Consider the following 18,733-nt stretch of genomic DNA (forward strand, 5'->3'; position numbering starts at 1 on the left):
TTTACATCCTGATCTACAGGTGAGGGAGTTAGGGGCTGGGGGAGAATAAAGACAGACACTGGACTTGACATGGACTTTTGAAAACTCAAAGCCCACCCCAGCGACATATTTCATCCAACAAGGCCACACCTCCCTAATCCTTCTCAAACAGTTCCATTCCCTGGTGACTAAGTGTTCAAATATATAAGCCTATGGGAGCCTTTCTTATCTAAACCACAATACTAGGTGAAATTGTCCACTATAAAATAGTAAATCTGTGGTCTAGATTGGAGAGACTCCTGCCCTCTATGTTTGAGATCTGGATCCTGTACCAGCTTCAACAATGACAACCATAGAGCTGAGCAGTAGTCCCACTGCTACCATGTCCCCAGAGAATAAAGGCTATTCTCTATTCAACAGCACCCTACTGAAGATAGGGATGGCACACCACATGCTAGCCTGTCTTTCCCTATCAAGAACCTTCTGTTGTACTTGTCAAGATACAGACAAGAACACACAACAGCATTACTTCCCTAGGGAGATGTGAACAGGCATCTATTCACACTACAGACCACCATGTCTAGAACAGAGATGATCTACCCAAGTCCACCTTGGTAAACTAATGAGTTCACTGGGTTACTAAGTATGCACAAGGTGTTACAGAGGCGTGGATAACCTTTAATAGTTGTATACTGAAAATTCAATCCTAGATGAGTGATAACCTCCTAAAAGCTGAATAAACAGTGTGAACTTTCACCCTTCTGCAGACTCTAGCACCTCCCAAGGCCACATGCATCAGGAACAGATAACATAAAATCAGTGTGGAGGAAAAAGGCATGCAGAGACTGTAATCTCAGGCCAAGGTCTAGTGACCCTCCTATCCTATCACAGTCTCACACTGGGAATCACAGCTGCTCTGATGTGGCTATGTCATACCTAGAGGACATGATCTACAGCACAGGCAGGTATGACCTTCAATTAGCTACTGATAAAGACAGACCTTTACCTGACAGCAGATAAAGGACCAGGACACTTGTAAATACACTCAGAAGGGCTCCAATGACAGCCTGGGGCAGCTCCAGCCCGCTACCCCAAACTGCTCACTTGGGCTGCCTCTTGTCTTGTGTCTGCTTTCTACACCTTAACAGATATTTGTAATGTTCCCTAAAAGTCTCCTTGGAGGGACTCTAAACCCATCACATGCTGCTTGGCCTCAGCAGCTTTCTGGAACCTTGCAGCAAGCATCCCTGACCCTTCACTTCTATATCTTTTGTGCTTACAGAATGAGTACCATGTATATGATGCTGCCAAGTCCTGTTGCCAGCTTGAGATGTTGCCTAGCACCCTTGGTTGACAGTTAAGAGTTTGCAGTGGCCTCTGTATGGTCACCCTGGGAAAATCATTTCTTTATTTAGCTGTTTTTGAACAGGGGAACTCCTTCCACACCGTTCTCACTCAGTTCAGGCTCTTCCTTTGAATGAACCTCTATTTTCACAAATACCAGCCTTTCACAGGTGGAGGCTTATCTTTAAAGATACCTTTTCTACTGTCTCCACATTCTCTTTAATGGTGCCAATTCCTCTAAAAATTAAGTATAGTGGTTTGCCTGCATTTTCTTTATCTGCAACTTCAAATTGCTCACAGTACATTCCCAACAAAGTTCACATTTTTCTTATCTGTCTGCTCTCTCACACTGCAGATCTGAATACATAAGCAATAGTCACATCAGAGCCTGATAGTGTACTGGCTGGAATCTCATACGTGTTTTGAATTCCACTTCATTCAAGTTCTCATGGAATAAAATGCAGCCAAACTCTTTGACAGAATGTGTCATCAAAGGCATCCAGTCCAATTCCAGTGGAGTGCTTGTTTCCCTTTGGAAAGTGGAATGAGACTACCTGAATTTCTTTTACTGTTTTTGTCTTACAAGCTCCTACTAGAATGGTCCATTAAGCTCTGCTTACAGCATTTTAGGGATCCTTTGGCCTAAAGTTTCAAACTCTTGTATTCCTCTTGCAAACCATTTCTGAAGGCCTAAGAATTGCATGATCAGGTCTGTCACAGAAAGCCCCTAACCTCGGTACCAATTTTCTGGGCTATTCTTCTCATTGCTGTGACAAAATACTCAGCATAGAAAGTGAGGGGAGAATTTACTCTGGCTCACAGTTTGAGGGTACAGTTCCATTCAGGGAGTCATGAAATCAATGCAGGGAAGTCATTGTAGCAGGAAGTAGAGACTTGAACTCGGCTGCTCAGCTCCCTTCCGTATTTTTATTTATTCACCCAGGGCCTTAGCCAATGGGATAATGTTGCCCTCATTCAGGAAGGGTTTTCCTCCTCAGTTAGACTTCTAAAAGCATCTTCACAGACACACCCAGTTAGTTCTTCCATGATGATTCAAATCCAGTCAGGCTGACAATGAAAATTAAACATTACACAATGAAAACACTTATCCCCAGACATCCAATACCTAAGAAATGGAAAAGATAATGTCTACAAAGACACCAAAGGCAGGTCTGGGAATACAGCTCATACCACAAAACAAACAACAAAACCAAAAGCAACAGGAAAACACTTGCAATATGGCTGTGTCAATAAAGGATGCCTTTAAGTCTTTTCCCAGGATAATCACTGCCAAGAAGGAGGCACATACATAATCACATCACTCAGAGAAGTAAACGGCTTCAGCCTTGAAATGCACTTTCCCATTTCTGTATGTACTCTTTTTATTAGAGGGGCATAGTATGGTAATGGTAGGAAGCTGAAGAACATGTTTGTCCATGATTTCAAAAGAGAACAGTACGAAATAGCCATGACTGGATGCACAGAGTACAGGTACAGCACTGCTCACACCCACCCTGACAAGAGAAGGTGACCAAGTGTGAAGGAGGAAGTTTCTCAAAGAATCTGTGATGCTCTGGAAATAGTTTCACAGTGTTCTCCAAGGGTTTGCATTGACATTGGGCCCAGGTATGACAATGTGAATCCCAGTGGGAGGTTTAAGAGGTGGGAACAAGGAGAAGACTGTTACTTGTGCTTCCCCAAGCTCTGGCTTGTGCTGTGATTGATATGTTACATATGCATACACTCCTTCCTCTGTGATCCTGCTCACCAAGACATGGCACAGACACAATCCAAGAGGCAAAGACAAAGACACACCCAGGATCTTAATTCAAACATGGTACTGGGCAATACTTCAGAGAGAGAGAGAGAGGCTGGTTCTGACCAAAAAGCTGGTCTTGTCTCTCCCTCAAAACAGGCCCAAGAGGTATCCACTGTGTGATCTGTTGCTGTAAATGAACAAGCCCTTAACAACCACAGTTGGAAGGAGGAGGATGGCCGATGGGAACCCTGAGGATAGAACTTCTTCCTTTAACCACCATTTCTTTCTCAGGAGACTGTGCCACTTAAGATCTGCAAGAGAAGAAAGAAGTCAGCAGTGGTCCAGGAGGAAGAAAATGACCTACAACATGAATCTGTGGCACGAAGGGGCACTATGTTGCCAAGTAAGCAATAATGGTGATGGGAAGACCTGGCTCTAGGGAGAAGGATCCTAATGTGAGGTCCAGAAGCCAATGCTCACCGTGGGGGGCACCCCTGCTCCAGGTCCTGGATGGTGTCCTTCAGCGTCTGGCCCCGTGTCTCAGGCAGCAGAGCACACAGTAGGCCTGCTCCGATTGGGAGGCTGCCAAAGATGAGCATGGGGAGTGCCCTGTGGTACTGTTCCAGCAGCATCACAAGCGGTGAGATGATGCCACCAATCCTGGAGAAGATGCTCACCAACCCCATGCCTGTTTGCCTGGGGAAAGCAGCACAAGCCTTCGCTCTTACTTCCGTCCCACACTCTGGTCATGAGAAGGCCATGGCACGCCCACGTCTCTCTGTCCTCCAGTGTCCTATGGCGACTTGGGGAGTTGCTATAAACTTCCAGTGGCCTAGGCCCGTAGGCAGCTCACTGGCTGCCTGTGGCTGGTGGCAAAGGGCCAGAAGGATGGGTGACAGTAGATCCCCAGGGCAGAGAACCAAAGTCACCCCAGCAGTTCTCACCTGATGATGGTGGGAAAGAGCTCAGCAGTGTACACATAGGATATGGTGAAGGCAGCAGATGAGGCAAACTTCCCCACCACGGCTAGCACAGTGACCACCGTGGGGAGACCTGGAGGAGAACGCGTGTCAGCCACACAGAGAGAAGGACACCATCACCTAAGCCTGCACACCTCCCTGTCTACTCAAGTGCCTCACCCTCTATGCCCAAACCCTGGGGAAGCCTTGGTCCTGAAGGGGAGTGCGGCAATGTGGAGAGCCCTGGCAGGGAGGAAGACAGCCTCGTACCTGCTGGGATGAAGATGATGACGACGCACATGACGCCCGCCAGAGTCAGAGAACCTAACTGGCTCCACTTGCGACCCAGCTTCTCCATCATGAAGATGCTGGAATAGCGGGCAGGCAACTCCACTGCCCCAAATATTAGCTGTGTCAGGTAGATGTCAAGGCCAAAGTCCCCCACTTGGAAGCTGAGGCCATAGTACACCAGACTGTCCACAAACCTACAAAGTGCCAAGTATCCCTGTCACTGCTGGGTGTACATCAAGTCATACCCAAAGGAACAGCCTGGCTCAAGGAGCTCACACCACGGGAGAGACCACGACGCTCACAGAGCCTCTGTCCATCCCTCCAGTGACACACTGCAGAGCAGGAGCAGTCCTCTGGCTCTGTCCTCACTGAGGGACAAGGCCCTGGACACTTACCAGACAGCAATGAGAATCAGGGTCACCTTCCTGAGACGGGGGTGTCTGAAAAGATCCAGGGCATTCCCCGAGGGGCCTGTCTTCTCAGGGACCAGCTAGAAGAAGGGCACAGTGAGGGGCCGGGACACAGGCATAGAGACTGGCTTGAGGCGGGGGTGAGCCTGTGCCTGCTAACAGGTACCTGGCTCAGGAGCTCTGCAGAAAGTGGCCGCCTGTTCACTGAAGCCGCCTTCTGGACCAGCTGTTTGGCCTCCTCTATCTTTCCTTGGGAGAGGAGCCACCGTGGAGATTCTGGCAAAACCCTGTCAACCACACGTGGCTCTGGTACTGAGGTTGATCCCTGTGCAGCCGCCCAGAATTCCAGGGCACACTGAGTCTCCCACCCAAGCTCCACAGGCCCCTCCTCTGCACCCTGCCACAGCACTCCCAACAGAGGGTGGCCTATCACTGCCAAGGGTCTCCCTACCAGAAGTAGAAGACAAGCAAGAAGACTGGTGTGGTGCCTATTAGCTGAAGGAGTCTCCAGTTGCGGACACCATAGGCCAGGCCTGCTAGCACCATCAGTCCAATGGCAAAGCTGCTCTGGGCCAGGACCATGGCTTTTGTTCTCCAGGACGGCCCCACCCATTCTGAAACTGTGAAGACAAGGCTGAGACTGGGGCGGAATCTGCCCAGTCACTCTCCATGATATCCAGATGGTATCATGCCAAGCACTGTGTACGTTCCCAGAAGAGGAAGCTCTGCTATGACCTCCTAGGGTACAAATGACTGAACTATCCCCACAGGCTGTTCAGGGGCTCTCAAGAGCTCAGATTTCAGACTGTACCTGAAGGCTCCAGGGCCCAGATACTCACCAAAGATCATGGTGCTCATCATATATCCAGCGACAGCAGTAGCCGACATAAAGCACAGAACCATGTAGAGCTCAAAGCTGGGCACGAAGGCTGTGGCCACGCCTATGAGGCCTGACACAAACAGCTGCAGCAGAATACTGGCTCTTCGGCCAATCCTGGGTTAACAGAGGGACATGTTGTGAAGTGAGGAGGCCTTCCCAGGCAGGCCTGTCCTCAGCTCTCTGTCAGAGTGAGGAGACAGGGTCTTCCACGGAGCCCCATTTGAAGGCAGGCATGAGGACTTATCCTGATGACTAACAAAACTTCAGGGAATAACTGAGTCAGCAGCAGGAGCCTAAAGCATGCTGGGTAAGCAGCACATACCAATCGCAGACGGGCCCAAAGACGAGAGCACCAACGAGGAGTCCAGCCATGAACACTGACTGTGAAGTCCTCTTCAGGTTCTTCCGATCACACACCAGGTCAAACTGAAATGGAAATAGGGTATGTAAGACTTGGCATAGCAGCCAGGATCAAGTTTATCATCTAAACCCTATGGCTCCCACACTGTGAGCCAAGGCTACCCTCAGCACCATAGTGAGTTATTGAGCACAGAGTATTTAAAATGTTATGAGATATCCTATCATTGTTGACTTCTGACTGACATCATACAACTGTTTCCCATAGGCAGGCAGGCAGGCATAGAACTAGGTAGAGGTTGAAGAACAGGAAAGCACCATGGGCAAGCAACGAGGCCGGTAAATAAACACGGACGGAGACAGGGCAAGTCAGGACAGGAAGGGAGGCCATCAGGCAGATCTTATAAAATGGACAGAGAGAACAGCAGGTAGGGAGAAGAATAAAGGCAGGCAGATGGACCAACAGAGAGACAAGTCAAAAGACAGGGACAAGAAGGCATGCAAAAATGAACAGATACTCAGGCAGCAGAGCACACAGAGAAAGTAAGTGGCACATGCAATCAACTGGCATACAGAGCTCAAGGTTGGGCACAGGATGTATCTGGCCTGTGATGCCCACCAGGGGCAGTGGACCAGGATGACTGGCAAAGGAGAAAATAAGCATAAACCCAAACAGGCATCAGGAAAGATACAAAACAGCAAGTATCAACCAAAGGCACAGGGCCAGAGGAATAGACAGGCCTGTGACAGCCTGAGAACAGGCAGTCCTACCTCATTCTTCAGGGACTGAGGCCTGTTCTCAGGATAGTCCCAGCCTGAGTCACAGGCCTGGGTCTCATTGAAGCGGTGGCTGAGGACGTCTTGCAGGCTGGCGTTGTCAGGAGGGGGCCGGAACATGAGGCAGGACTCAGGTCTGCCTGCCGTGTCGTTGGGGATGCTGACTGCCAGCTGCTCAGCAGCACTTAGGTTGAAAGTGTGGTTCTTGACCCACGACACTGAACAGTGGTGAGCCTCATCAAGGACCATGAAGATCTGACTAAACACGAAGAATGCAGACAGGAAGTTGGGGATGCCCATCAGGATGGTCACCTGTACCTGGAAGCGACCAAAGTCGCCCACTTCAGCCATGACCTGTGCAAAGTGAGCCATGTCTGCTGCTCACTCCTTAGTCTAGGAACACCAGGCAGGTCTGAAACTTGGCTTTGGGGCGCTTGCTGCTCTGGGCTGTGGTGACAGCTGAGTTAATGTTTAACCAGCTTTGAGCAGCTACACCTGTCAGCTTATACCTTATCTCCCTAGACCGACAAGAATGAACCTGAGAGAAACAAAAACAAAAACAAAACCACACTCATCTAAGAATGCTTTATTGGCTGTGACAGATACAGCATCAAAACAGTACGGAAGAACACCTTTCCAGGCCAAAATCTCCAACAAGATGTAGTTGTCATCCTCACTGGCTCCAACTATAACATCTTCAACAGTTCCCAGTCTTATGCCTTCCCACCACTAAAAACTCAGATTCTGAGCGTGTCTGCAACCTCACCAGAAGTGAGGATATGACAGGTACACGGTAAAAGTCCTTTATCAATGGTTTTACCCAGCATTCATCCCCACATGCTACAATGCCAGGCAAAATGTGCCTCCTGGTGCAATTGTGGCAAGACTGTCATAGGCTAACCCAACTGTTCTCAGCTGGAGTTGAGGCTTGCTCTATAGAAGGAAATTTATGCCTGGGGCTGTGAACATGATCAAATCCCCTGGCTACTAAAGTCTTAAGCCCTGGGAAATAATCTCTGAGTTTTGTTTTGTTAAATAGCTATAATGTAAAACTGCCTCCTAAATACTTTTGTTTTTATATTCATGTATATGTGATGCTCTCAATCTTGGTCAAAGAAGCTTCTTGTTGTAGAGGGTAGTGGTTAATTTTGAGACTTGTTAACTAGTCACTGTGAGTGCTCAACCAGAGGGAATATCTGTGTCTACCTCCACATGAGGCTCATGGGACAACACAGAAGAGAGGGCGGGGAGAATCTCCGAGCTGCAGGCTGGGGTGGGGTGCTGTGGGATGCTGACCATCAGATATGACAGGGCTGTTGCACACATCAGCTCCTTCAGCTATAGTTAGTTACCTGCACAGGACCTATGCAAGATCAAGCCAGTTAGAAATGCTAGCATTTAAGAAATGGAAACTACCAAAGTGTCCATAAAGGAAATGTGGCACATATATACAACAGAATATTATTCACCATAAAACAATGAAATCCTGTTCTTTGTGATAACATATTTCAAACTGGAGATCATTACAGTAACTGAACACAGCCAAGCATACAAAGACCAACACCACATGATCTCAAACGTGAAATCTTTAAAATCTTTATCTCACACAAGATAAGAGTAGCGTGGTTACCAGAGTCCCTGGGGGCACAGGGAGGGAAGGGGTGAGAAAAGGTTGGTCAATGCCTAGTAAGTAGGCAAAGTTCTGGTGTGCTCCTGCTTCTCCCCACACTCCTCCTTCACCTCAGCTGAGGTGTTAATGGCAGCTGCTGGCTGCTGCTGAAGGAAGAGGCATCCTTTGAAGGAAAGGCCATTGATAGGTTGACCATGCTCCTTTGGATCCATGCACATATGAACTCTTATGTCTAATAACTGTATTCAGTGGATTATTTACTGTTTTTTAAACAAGAGGCCAGAGAGATGGCTCAATGGTTAAGAGCACTTCTTATTCTTGCAGAGGACTTAGATTTGGTTCCCAGCACCCACATGGCAGCTCACACCCATCTGTAACTGCAGTTTCAAGGTATCAAATGTCCTCTCTGATCTCCATGGGCATCAGGCATGCACATGATGCACATAATACATACATGCAGGCAAAAGACTCATGCACATAAACATAAACACATCTTTTAAAACTTTAAAAACAACAAAATGAAGACAGAAAGTTAGGAAGGATGTAGTCAGATCTTTTTGTCAAGACTGCCAGCTCCCCAATAATGACACAGAGACTTATTAATTATAAAATTTGGCTGATAGCTTAGGCTTGTAACTAACTAGCTCTTAACAACTTAAATTAATCAATTTTTATCAATCTACTTTTTATCTCATGGCTTTATTACCTTTACTCTGTACTGTCCATGCTGCTTCCTCTCGGTCTGGCTGTGACTCTCCTCTTCTTCTTTCCAGTGTCCCGTGTGCCTGAAAATCCTACCTAGCAATTGGCCATTCAGCTTTTTATTAAACCAATCAGAATGGCACATCTTCACAGTGTACAAAAAGATTATTCCACAATAGAAGATGTGTTAGGGAGAATTGGGAAATAGGAGTAGAGGTGGATATGACTAAGATATACACATATGAAACAGGGAGAAGATGGGTGTGACTAAGATATACATGTATGAAATAGGGAGTAGAAGGTGGACATGACTAAGATAAACATGTATGAAATTTTCAAAGAAAAATACAACCTAGCCTGCATTAATTCTGCCAAGAGCCCATTCTTGGCTATGGCCTTGATGGTCTTCTGCTGTGTAAGTCTTCTGATCTTATTTTTTCTGTTGCTGTGTAATACTAGCTAATCCCAGAGCAGCATGAAGGTCAGGAGACACACAAAAAGACCCTTTCTTTTTAGGACCAAAGATAAATCAAGAAAGCAAGAGTGAATATAGGAGAGGTGTGTGTTGCATTTTCAGTTCTAATTAAGGGAGAAACTGATAGTGCTTTTACTAGATTAAAAACAAATACAAGCTCTCCCAGTGTATCCCAACCCCCCAAAGCAATCAATGATAACAAGAACACAGGACAAAGTCTCCCTCTACAATTCCTCTTGCACATGTACATAAGCATTCTTCAGTGATGTGACTGCCCTCGTCCCTGACCAGTTCAAGTAAGTGGCAAAGTCAAATATGGTGCATAAAGAGCACTTTTATGCCTTCTCACTACTGCCCCATTATACCCTCTCCCACCAACGAGTTGGAGTATTCTTATTCTGAACATTTATGTAAATAAGTAGATTCAACACACAGTGAAAAGGAAAAGCCTTTCTTCACGGTAGAATCCCAGTTTAAAAATGTGGAGTCAACCAGCGGTGGTAGCACACACCTCCACCAGGAGACAGAGGCAGGTGGATCTCTGTGAGTTTGAGGCCAGACTGGTCTACAGAGCAAGTTCTAGGACAGCCAGGGCTATTACACCAAGAAACCTTGTCTCAAAAAGGAAAAAAAAAGTGAAGCCAACAGTGATAGGAAACGACCATTTGGAAAACATGAAGTAACATTTGTTAGGAAAGAATCAACCAGGAAAGATGGACAGAGTATAAAGTATTCATAACGTCACAAATTTTATCTCCCCACAAATATTAACTACAAAGAGAAAAGCAGTAACTTTACAGTGGAGAACTGTAATGGGCACTTTTGAAGCACAGGATCAGTCAACATAACTAGCAGAGATGTATTTACATATGTTCTCCAGGGTCTCACAGTGAGAAGAGCTGGATATTAGCTTGATATTAGTCAACAGCATCCTATCAAGGCTAGTGTCCTGATTTTGATAGATGTATATAATTATGTGAGATATTTACATTTAGAGAAGCCACAAAGCAAATACAGGTGAATCTTTGGTACTGTTTATTTGCAAATATATCTGTAAGTCTGAGCTTACTTCAAATAATACCTGAATAGCCATGTCTCCAGAACATACACAAAGCAAGTTGACATATATGAGGATGTTCAACAGCACATTCATTAGGAAACTCAAATTAAGGAACTACTGTACACCTAATAGAACAGCCACAATCAAAATACTAACATCACTAGAACATGCCAAGAGTACAGAGCAACAGGAATGCAACAATACAGCTATTTTGAACATGGTTGAGCAATTTACTTACAAAATTAAACATACTCTTACCTTAAGACCCAGCAATTATGCTCATTGCCCATCTGTCTAATGAGTTGAAGGCCCGTGACCACACAAAACCCTGCACAAAGATGATTTCAGGAGCTTTGTTCTTAACTGTCCAAACTTGGAAGCACAAATGATGTCCTTCAGTGGGTGGGTGATAAGCTGTGGTAGACACTGGAATTAAGTGCTAAAAAAAACAGAAGTTATTAATTATGAAAAGACATGAAAGAATTTTAGATGAACACCAAAGAAGCTGATCTGAACAGACTACATACTGAGGGATGCTAACTATACAAAGAGCAATGGGTCGTGTGGGATGAAAATCAACGGAAGAGTGCTTGTCCAACATGCATGAGGTCCTAGGTTCAACCCCTTTATTAGTGGCAGGAAAAGAACAAAAATAATCCACCAACAACAAAAAACATTCGTTCCCAAGGGTCAGTGGGGGAAGAGAGGAACAGAGCAGGCAGAACTGAGTATTTATAGGGCCAAGAGATTATATATAAAGGTGGCTATATCGCTATACGTGTCAAAACCATAGACCATACAACAGCAAGAATAAATCTTACTGTAAATTATGGGTTTAGGGTGATAATGCACAGATGGAGTTTATTAACTGTATCAAAAGCATTATGCCAATGTGGAGCCTAAGAGGCAGAGAAAGGCTGTTTAAGTGTAGAGAATACATTCTACTTGATTTTGCTGTGAAACTCTACTATCCTAAAAATTGAAGTCTACTTTAAAAACTAACATGGGATAATGACCTGACCCAAAGGACAAAGTAAAACTAAGTGTCCAAGCTGGGACACTCCCATCTGTTAGAACAGGTCCTGACCTAACCTCTTGTACACAGCATGGTCACATCTGAGAACCTGGCCCAGACTCTGTGTACAACACTCTTTAATTTGCTCATCTTGAAAGTGAGCTTTCATCAGCTTCCAGCTCCACAGCACTCTCAAAGAAACGCCAATCCTGCCATAGATTCTGGCTACTTCCATCAGGAAGGACTATGATCAGAAAGGTAGATTATGATCACAAAGCCACACCATTTTAGTAGCTAAGCACCGTAGGGACCAGTTCAGCACTGCTCTACACTTTCTGAAAGGAATCCCAATGGCTAGAATCTAGTATCCTTCCCTGTCTAAAACCATAAGCAGAATCAAAGATTCAGAACAAAATCAAGACATATGGAGATGGTTCATAACGTCTCATGTCCAGTTCCTCGGGTGCTCTTCATTCTTCCCATTGGGGCATGTGTTTCCCCAACTTGAGCACAGCAGTGTGAAGCTGTTCTACTAAGAAATTTGCATGTCAGTAAGCTCATTTTACTGTTTATACACATTGTCTTCGTCCTGGTCACATGAAAATTAAAAGTAGTGATTTCATGTCCTACTCCCCAGAGCGCTTTATCAACAGCCATAAAAAAAAAAAAGCATCCATACATCACTACAGACAATTTATTCTTTATTGATTAAAAATGAAGAAGAAAACATGCAGTAAAATACAAAGTCAAGAGAAGAGGGGGAAGGTAATATTTTACATCTCCCATCATCTAGCATATGTCGTAAGGAGGAACTTACATTTACTGGTACATCATTATCCCATCCTCCAGATTATTTAACAGTCTCAGCTGGCTCTAAGATTTGGTTCAAAAAAAAAGAAAATAAAAAACCAAAAACAATCCCTTTAATTGTTTAGAAAGACCACACATTTCACAAATAGCATTGGCACATATTATCTTGTGCTATAGTTAGTCTCTCCTCCAGGGACAAGGGTATCTTGAGGACCTAGTGACAGAGGTCCACCCTGAAGCACTGATCCCGGGAAGGAGAGAAATGGGCCCCGGGTTCCACACTGTCCCGCCTGGGCAGTTTCCATTGACTGGTATCTCACATCACTGTGTAAGCCAGCAGAGGGATTCACCACACATCATGCAGAACAAGTAACACTGTCCTGGGTCTTGGTGCCTACCTTCTAATTCCCAGAAAAGCAAATGATGAACTGAAAAAGAAAGCCCAGACCACTTTTACTGTCATGCCTGTCCCCCACACCAGGGCAAAGGTGAAGATGGTCTGAAGAACGTGAACAGGAGAGGGGCTGCTGCATATTTCCAGCCCGGCACTGGACCACCTCAAGTCAAAAACTACAACAGAGTGATGTTACACATTCTTTCTTGAGGTCTTAAGTGAATTAAGACAGGCTGTTGAAAGCAAAACAGATTCTATAGCAAGCCACTAGTCTTGTGCCAAAGATGACACACCTGTTTTCTGTACCTCAATCACAGCTCCCTGTCCTTGCTTCCTCACAGTCCTACCTCTCTATTAAGATTAAGAAAGACAGACAGGGAGACAGGGAGACAGGCAGGGAGGGAGGGAATGAGGGAGGGAGGGTGAATGTTTTTCTAGCTAGCTGGTCAATCTTTGTTCTCTCTCCTAGCTCAGCAGGTTCCTCCTTTCACGAATCCTGCTGGGACCTTGGACTCTGGTATCTAATCTATTCGCCTCTGAACTTCCTTCTCAGGCCCATCTTCTCTTCCTTTCCAGCATCCCTTTCCCAACATGCCTTTGCACTCCTAACAGGTGAAGAAAGTCCATGACAAACTGCAGGCTCAGAATGGCACAGGAGGTGACACAATCAGGACAGGGAAGCTCTTGGGTGTGTCCCAAGAGGAAACTCCAGAGCTGCCTGCATGAGCAATACTGTGGTTTGATCCTCAGAACTATGTGGGGCCGGTGTGAGGGTGGGAACACATTAGGTACCAATTCTTGTTCATCAGAACAACAATGGCAGGTCCAAGGAACTCTATAAAAGGCAACTAACTAGTCCCTTTCTAGGGGCCACAGCCCATCTTTGTATGTCTCTTTAAGGCCAGACTGACTATTCCATTCTTATATAAAATTTGTTAACTTGGTAGGCTTATTAGCAATCAGACAAATGCTATTAAAGAGTAGGAAAAAAGAAAAACCAACCCCACTGATTATTCACATATTGCATTGAGTGCTCTTTTTTAAACCTAAAGAATAATTTACATAATTTCTGTAGAAAATCAAATTAACACTGTCTACTCATAAAACCTAAAGGTCACGGCACGTGTGGTTTCATGTTCCATCTTGGGTCAGGTTCAGTGAATGAAGACCCCTCCGAGGAGTCAGTGCAGGAGGAGCAGAAGGCAGGCCTCTGGCCCAGGCCGGCCTCCTTTACTGCTGTCAAAGTCTCAGCCGTGCACACCACTTCCTCATGACGCAGAAGCCAGGCAAATCCATCTTCACAGGAGGATCAAGGGTCAGTTTTTCTTCAGTTTAAATTTTTAAAATTGAAAATGCTTTCCCAATGATATGACTTACGAGTTCCTTTTCTTGCTCAAAAACTACCTCTGGCAAGATAAGAGTTATAAGCCATTACTTGATGTTCTCTGCAAAAACCACCCGAGGTTCCACTCTGAAGGAGCGGACGGCTGAAGTCTGACTCCTGTCAGGTGTTTTGCACCAGCTGAAGTTAAGGCTAGCAACCCTTTCTGGAGGGAGCAGTGAAGGGGGTGCCTGAGAGCAGCTTCAGCAAAACACGTAGAGACACCAGGAACAGAACAGACAAGAGTTTAGGCTGCCTCCATCTGAGGCTGTGCTTTTTCCTAACAAAGGTTGCTAGAATTAGCATCAGGTACAAAGAAAAAACACTAATTAAATTCTCTGGGCTCCAGCTGAACAATCAATTTTAATTGCTACTTCAATGTTAAAGAGATATCCCAAGATATCCCAGCAGGTGTGGGAGAACCGGCAAGATGAGGATGCCCAATGCAGCTGCTACTATCCACTTGGGCCATCACTGTAGTAAGGCAAGAATGAGCTAAGAGATTTCTACCCTGGGCCTTGAGGCACGCTGGCTGCTTCTCAGATGGAGGAAGAGAGGGGACATGGGCAGCATATCTACTAACGGAACTCTCTGAGGGGATGCTGGCCACTGGGAATCCAACTTTTCTCTCCTTGTGGGGAAACGGGATGGGGAGATGGCAAGAACAACACAAATAAAGAACTCTAAAGCTCCAAGCCGGGAAGTTTGTTGCTGGGTTCTTTGGCAGTTGTAGGTTCAGGCCAACAGAAGCAACAGATAGGCATGTGTGGCACCTCCTTAGGCTGACTCTTCCAGGACTGAGGTTTAGCTGATGCTGAGCTGGGCAAATCCTATTAGTTTGCCATCATCAGGAATATCGGAACCTTCAACACCAGATGCCTAAGAATCAAACAAAATGACAAGGTGTGACAATTTATAAATAAACTTTTAGGTAGCAAAAAAACTGGTTAAGGACTGCAGAAAGGAAGGTAGTAAGTGAACGGTCCCTGGGATACAAACAGAAGACTACTTTGTTTCTTCCAGAAATGATGGGGCTGTTCCTACAACTAGGGTCAAACAGCTTCACAATTTTTTTTGAGAGAAGTCAGAAGTCTGGGATGGAGGCTTCTGGGAGGGAGAGAGAAGTGAGGCCACTCAAGGTGAGAGTTTAGCCAGGGGTCTTAGGAAGGGTAAATGGACAGCGCTCAGCATGTTCTAACAGTCTTGGCATTCGGGAATAGAAGGGCTAGTCTGCAGATGGGTAAGAGGGGTGAGTACCAGTTTGAAAGTGACAGATCGGTTTGATTGAGGTTCTTCCACAATTTTCTGCAGATTAGCTGCCACTGTAATCATACAAAGAAAATTAATGAGCAGCTACATAAACACATTTTTAATATATATATGTATATATATATATATATATATATATATTTTTTTTTTTTTTTTTTTTGGTTTTTCAAGACAGGGTTTCTCTGTGTAGCTTTGCGCCTTTCCTGGAACTCACTTGGTAGCCCAGGCTGCTGGCCTCGAACTCACAGAGAACCGCCTGGCTCTGCCTCCCGAGTGCTGGGATTAAAGGCGTGCGCCACCACCGCCCGGCTCATTTTTAATATTTTAAAAATCTTAAAATGGTGGTTAAGAATCTTTAATGTACAATCAAAATGGAGGAAAAAGGCCAGTCATTTTCCAAATCAAAGCTATTGCTGATCTCCAATCCTGAATCATTGTTAAATTAACAATATTTAAAATGTATTAGCTACCCTTTTTTAGACAGTTTATTAAAAGATATACCTTATGTTAATAGACTGTAACTAGGAGCCAACCTAGTTATAGTATATAGCCTGTGGTCTATTTTTGTTCTACCTATAAATCAGAAGGATTTACAAATGACATACTACAAAACCCAATTGTGAGATATACACCTGTAACTCTAGTACTGTGGAGGCTGAGACAGGAAAAGGATACTAAATTCCAGGTCTGCCCAGGTTACAAACAAGACACTGTACTCCGAAAAACAATGAAAAAAGACAGACCATACAAGGCCCACAAAGTCTAAACTATCCATTAGTTCTTATTTCAGAGGAAAGTACTGGCAGCCCAACTGTATTAGCAACTGTGGCCTGCCTTTACTTTGGTTTTTCTAGGATTCAGTCTCTGTCCTCCTCACTTCTGTGTTCTGTAAAGATTAGTTATGCCAACGGATCAGAAACGGAAGAGCCATTAACTTACTAACTTGTGACTTTTCCTATCTCTTCTACAGCGTCCGAGAGACATCTACCACTCTCAAGGGTCTGAGGTAGGACAGGTTTTTGCTTTTTTGCTCTGATAAGGAACTGTCCTTGATACTGTAATTTTAGTGAAGCCAAGACTACTTCAAGAAGCAACAGAGATGCTCACTGGAAGCTGGGTTTCTAGGTACCATGTATACCAGATGACAAAAAAGTAACATGCTCACCTATTACTAAGTCCCTTCCATCCACCAGGCCAGCAGAAATGAGCTCCTGAGAGACCCCCTCTGCTGTATCTGCAGGGACAAAGAACACAGCGCTCAATTTCTTGTGTGCACATGCCACTGTGGCTCTCCTGGTCAGCACAGGTATCAACACTGTCAGAATCAGCTGGCTACTAAATCCACAGAATAAAGAAGGCAGGTGGGGGTTGTCCTAGACTCTCAAGTGAGAATTCTCACAGATCTGGCGAGGGAGCAGACTCTATATGAACTATAAGGCAAATACCAACTCAAAGTAAGAGATAAGTTTCTAAACTGTATAATGTTCACAACCCTACAGTGATAACGAGATATTCCTATGTTAAATATAACTTTGCACTTGAGCTCTCAAGTTTTGAGACATGAAATTCAGTGCCAGTGATATGGAAATTTATTCTCAAAACTTAAGAAAATACTTTAGAATCTTCTCTGAGAATCATAAAAGTTTACTAAAATTTATTATCATTATTCTGGCAGTTTGTTTTCTTACCTACTTATGCTAGGCAATACAATGTAAGTGATGGATATAACCAGAAACCAAATATATGAAGCAAACTATCTCAATCTAATTGCATCTTTAGGCTGGGCATGCTGTCATGAACCTTTAATCACAGCACCCTGGAGGCAGACCTCTATGAGTTCAGGGCCAGTCAGTACCACACAATGAGGCCCTGTCTCAAATAAGCAAACAAACCAACCAATTTCATCTTTAACTGATGAGGTACTGAAGGAACAAGAGAACCAATGCAGAGGTAGTGTGTACACATCCATACAAAAGACTAGCAGTTAAAATTCCTGGACATACTCCTAAGCAGTAATGCGCACCCCTCTGTGTGTTTGCACTCATTCTCCTTAAAAGAAGTAAAATTGGATGTGGAACCCAGCACCAGACACTTGCTGGCCACTCCTCGACTCAGAAGCCTGAGCTAACAGTGCCAAGAAAGAGAAGCCTTGCTGCAGGGTGAAGTTCACAACTAGAAACAGCACTGTGACAAGGCTCAGCTTCCACACGAGGAGAAAGGAAGCCTGCACTGTGTCTCTAGCTTACTATCAGAGAGAAGCAGTATGTGTCATGATGAGAATGAGGACTCTGGCCTCTGAAAGAACTTCAACTGAACTTCAGTGCCTCTTTCTAGCTTATGAACAAGTTCTTCTGCCTTCCTTTAACCCTGGAGTTCATCCTCTATTAAATGGGAATCATTTTTCCTTGGGTGGCTGTTTTAAGAACTGAATGGGACAATGTTTAGGGAAATGCATGACCAATTTACTAATGGGCTTGTGTTCATTACTATACAGCTTATTACAGTCAGGTTTCCAGGTGAAAGAACTAGTAAATCCATAGTTTTTCTTCATACATATTTTCCAAAACCTAAACCAGAAAGTTTACCATCATTTAAAAGCAAAACTTTATCTAAATGACAAAAACTTTACACCTAACTAAGTAGCAAATTATTAGTCATTGTGTTTTTGACCATTTTTTTTTTTTTACCATACTTTTTAATACGTACCTCTCCCAGGAGTAAATTCAAATCGAATATCATTTAGTTCTTTTTTGGAATTTCTATGAAAGAAAACAGAATAAAGAAAATAAGAATTTCTGGATTTATGCAGAATTTATTATAGTCTGCCTATATATGTGTGTGTGTGTGTGTATGTGTGTGTGTGTGTGTGTGTATGTATGTATATGTGTGTATGTATATATATGTATGTATTGTGAGAGTCAAAGTTACATTTTAAGTTTTAATTACTATGACTAAGAGATCCATGAAACAAAAAATGTCTCTGATCTGCAGGCCCTTTGCCCAAGGACAGATAGTTCCTGAAATTCTGGAGGCTATTGTTTATGGGAGACAACAAGTCACATGTTTTCACTCCCCTACAGAAGTTTGTTTGACCCATCTGCACTGGATGTGCTTGATCACATGTAGGCAGGAGGTTTAGAGGCAGGAAATACGTCAGGATGTAACCTTGCCCCTAACTGGATATAAGTGGGAGATATGCCGGCAGGAAGTATGTTAGTATGTATACTTGTACGTGATTGGA

The 18,733-nt window shown here is 44.4% G+C and overlaps 2 protein-coding genes across 3 annotated transcripts in view; both read right to left on the minus strand.

Moving 5' to 3' along the window:
- Positions 1–1,015: 1,015 nt before the first annotated feature.
- LOC131914536 (solute carrier family 22 member 13-like) lies at positions 1,016–8,052 on the minus strand. The gene is made up of 9 exons (XM_059267169.1): positions 6,751–8,052; positions 5,945–6,048; positions 5,582–5,736; positions 5,194–5,362; positions 4,909–5,029; positions 4,728–4,822; positions 4,312–4,526; positions 4,027–4,135; positions 1,016–3,778 (listed from the first exon to the last, which is right to left on the minus strand). The coding sequence occupies exons 1-9, from the start codon at positions 7,126–7,128 to the stop codon at positions 3,559–3,561; spliced, it is 1,566 nt and encodes a 521-aa protein (XP_059123152.1). The 5' UTR covers positions 7,129–8,052; the 3' UTR covers positions 1,016–3,558.
- Positions 8,053–12,318: 4,266 nt separating this feature from the next.
- Positions 12,319–18,733, minus strand: part of Oxsr1 (oxidative stress responsive kinase 1) — a 91,952-nt gene continuing 85,537 nt past the window's right edge. For both annotated transcript variants that reach the window (XM_059268877.1, XM_059268878.1), the window contains exons 15-18: positions 18,199–18,251; positions 16,658–16,726; positions 15,481–15,545; positions 12,319–15,102 (exon numbers count right to left, since the gene is read on the minus strand). In XM_059268877.1, coding sequence (XP_059124860.1) covers positions 15,028–15,102; positions 15,481–15,545; positions 16,658–16,726; positions 18,199–18,251 — 262 coding nt within the window. In that variant the 3' untranslated portion in view covers positions 12,319–15,027. The remainder of the gene's footprint in view (positions 15,103–15,480; positions 15,546–16,657; positions 16,727–18,198; positions 18,252–18,733) is intronic.

The sequence above is a fragment of the Peromyscus eremicus genome, chromosome 7 (assembly GCF_949786415.1).
Source record: "Peromyscus eremicus chromosome 7, PerEre_H2_v1, whole genome shotgun sequence".
In the NCBI taxonomy this organism is placed as follows: domain Eukaryota; kingdom Metazoa; phylum Chordata; class Mammalia; order Rodentia; family Cricetidae; genus Peromyscus; species Peromyscus eremicus.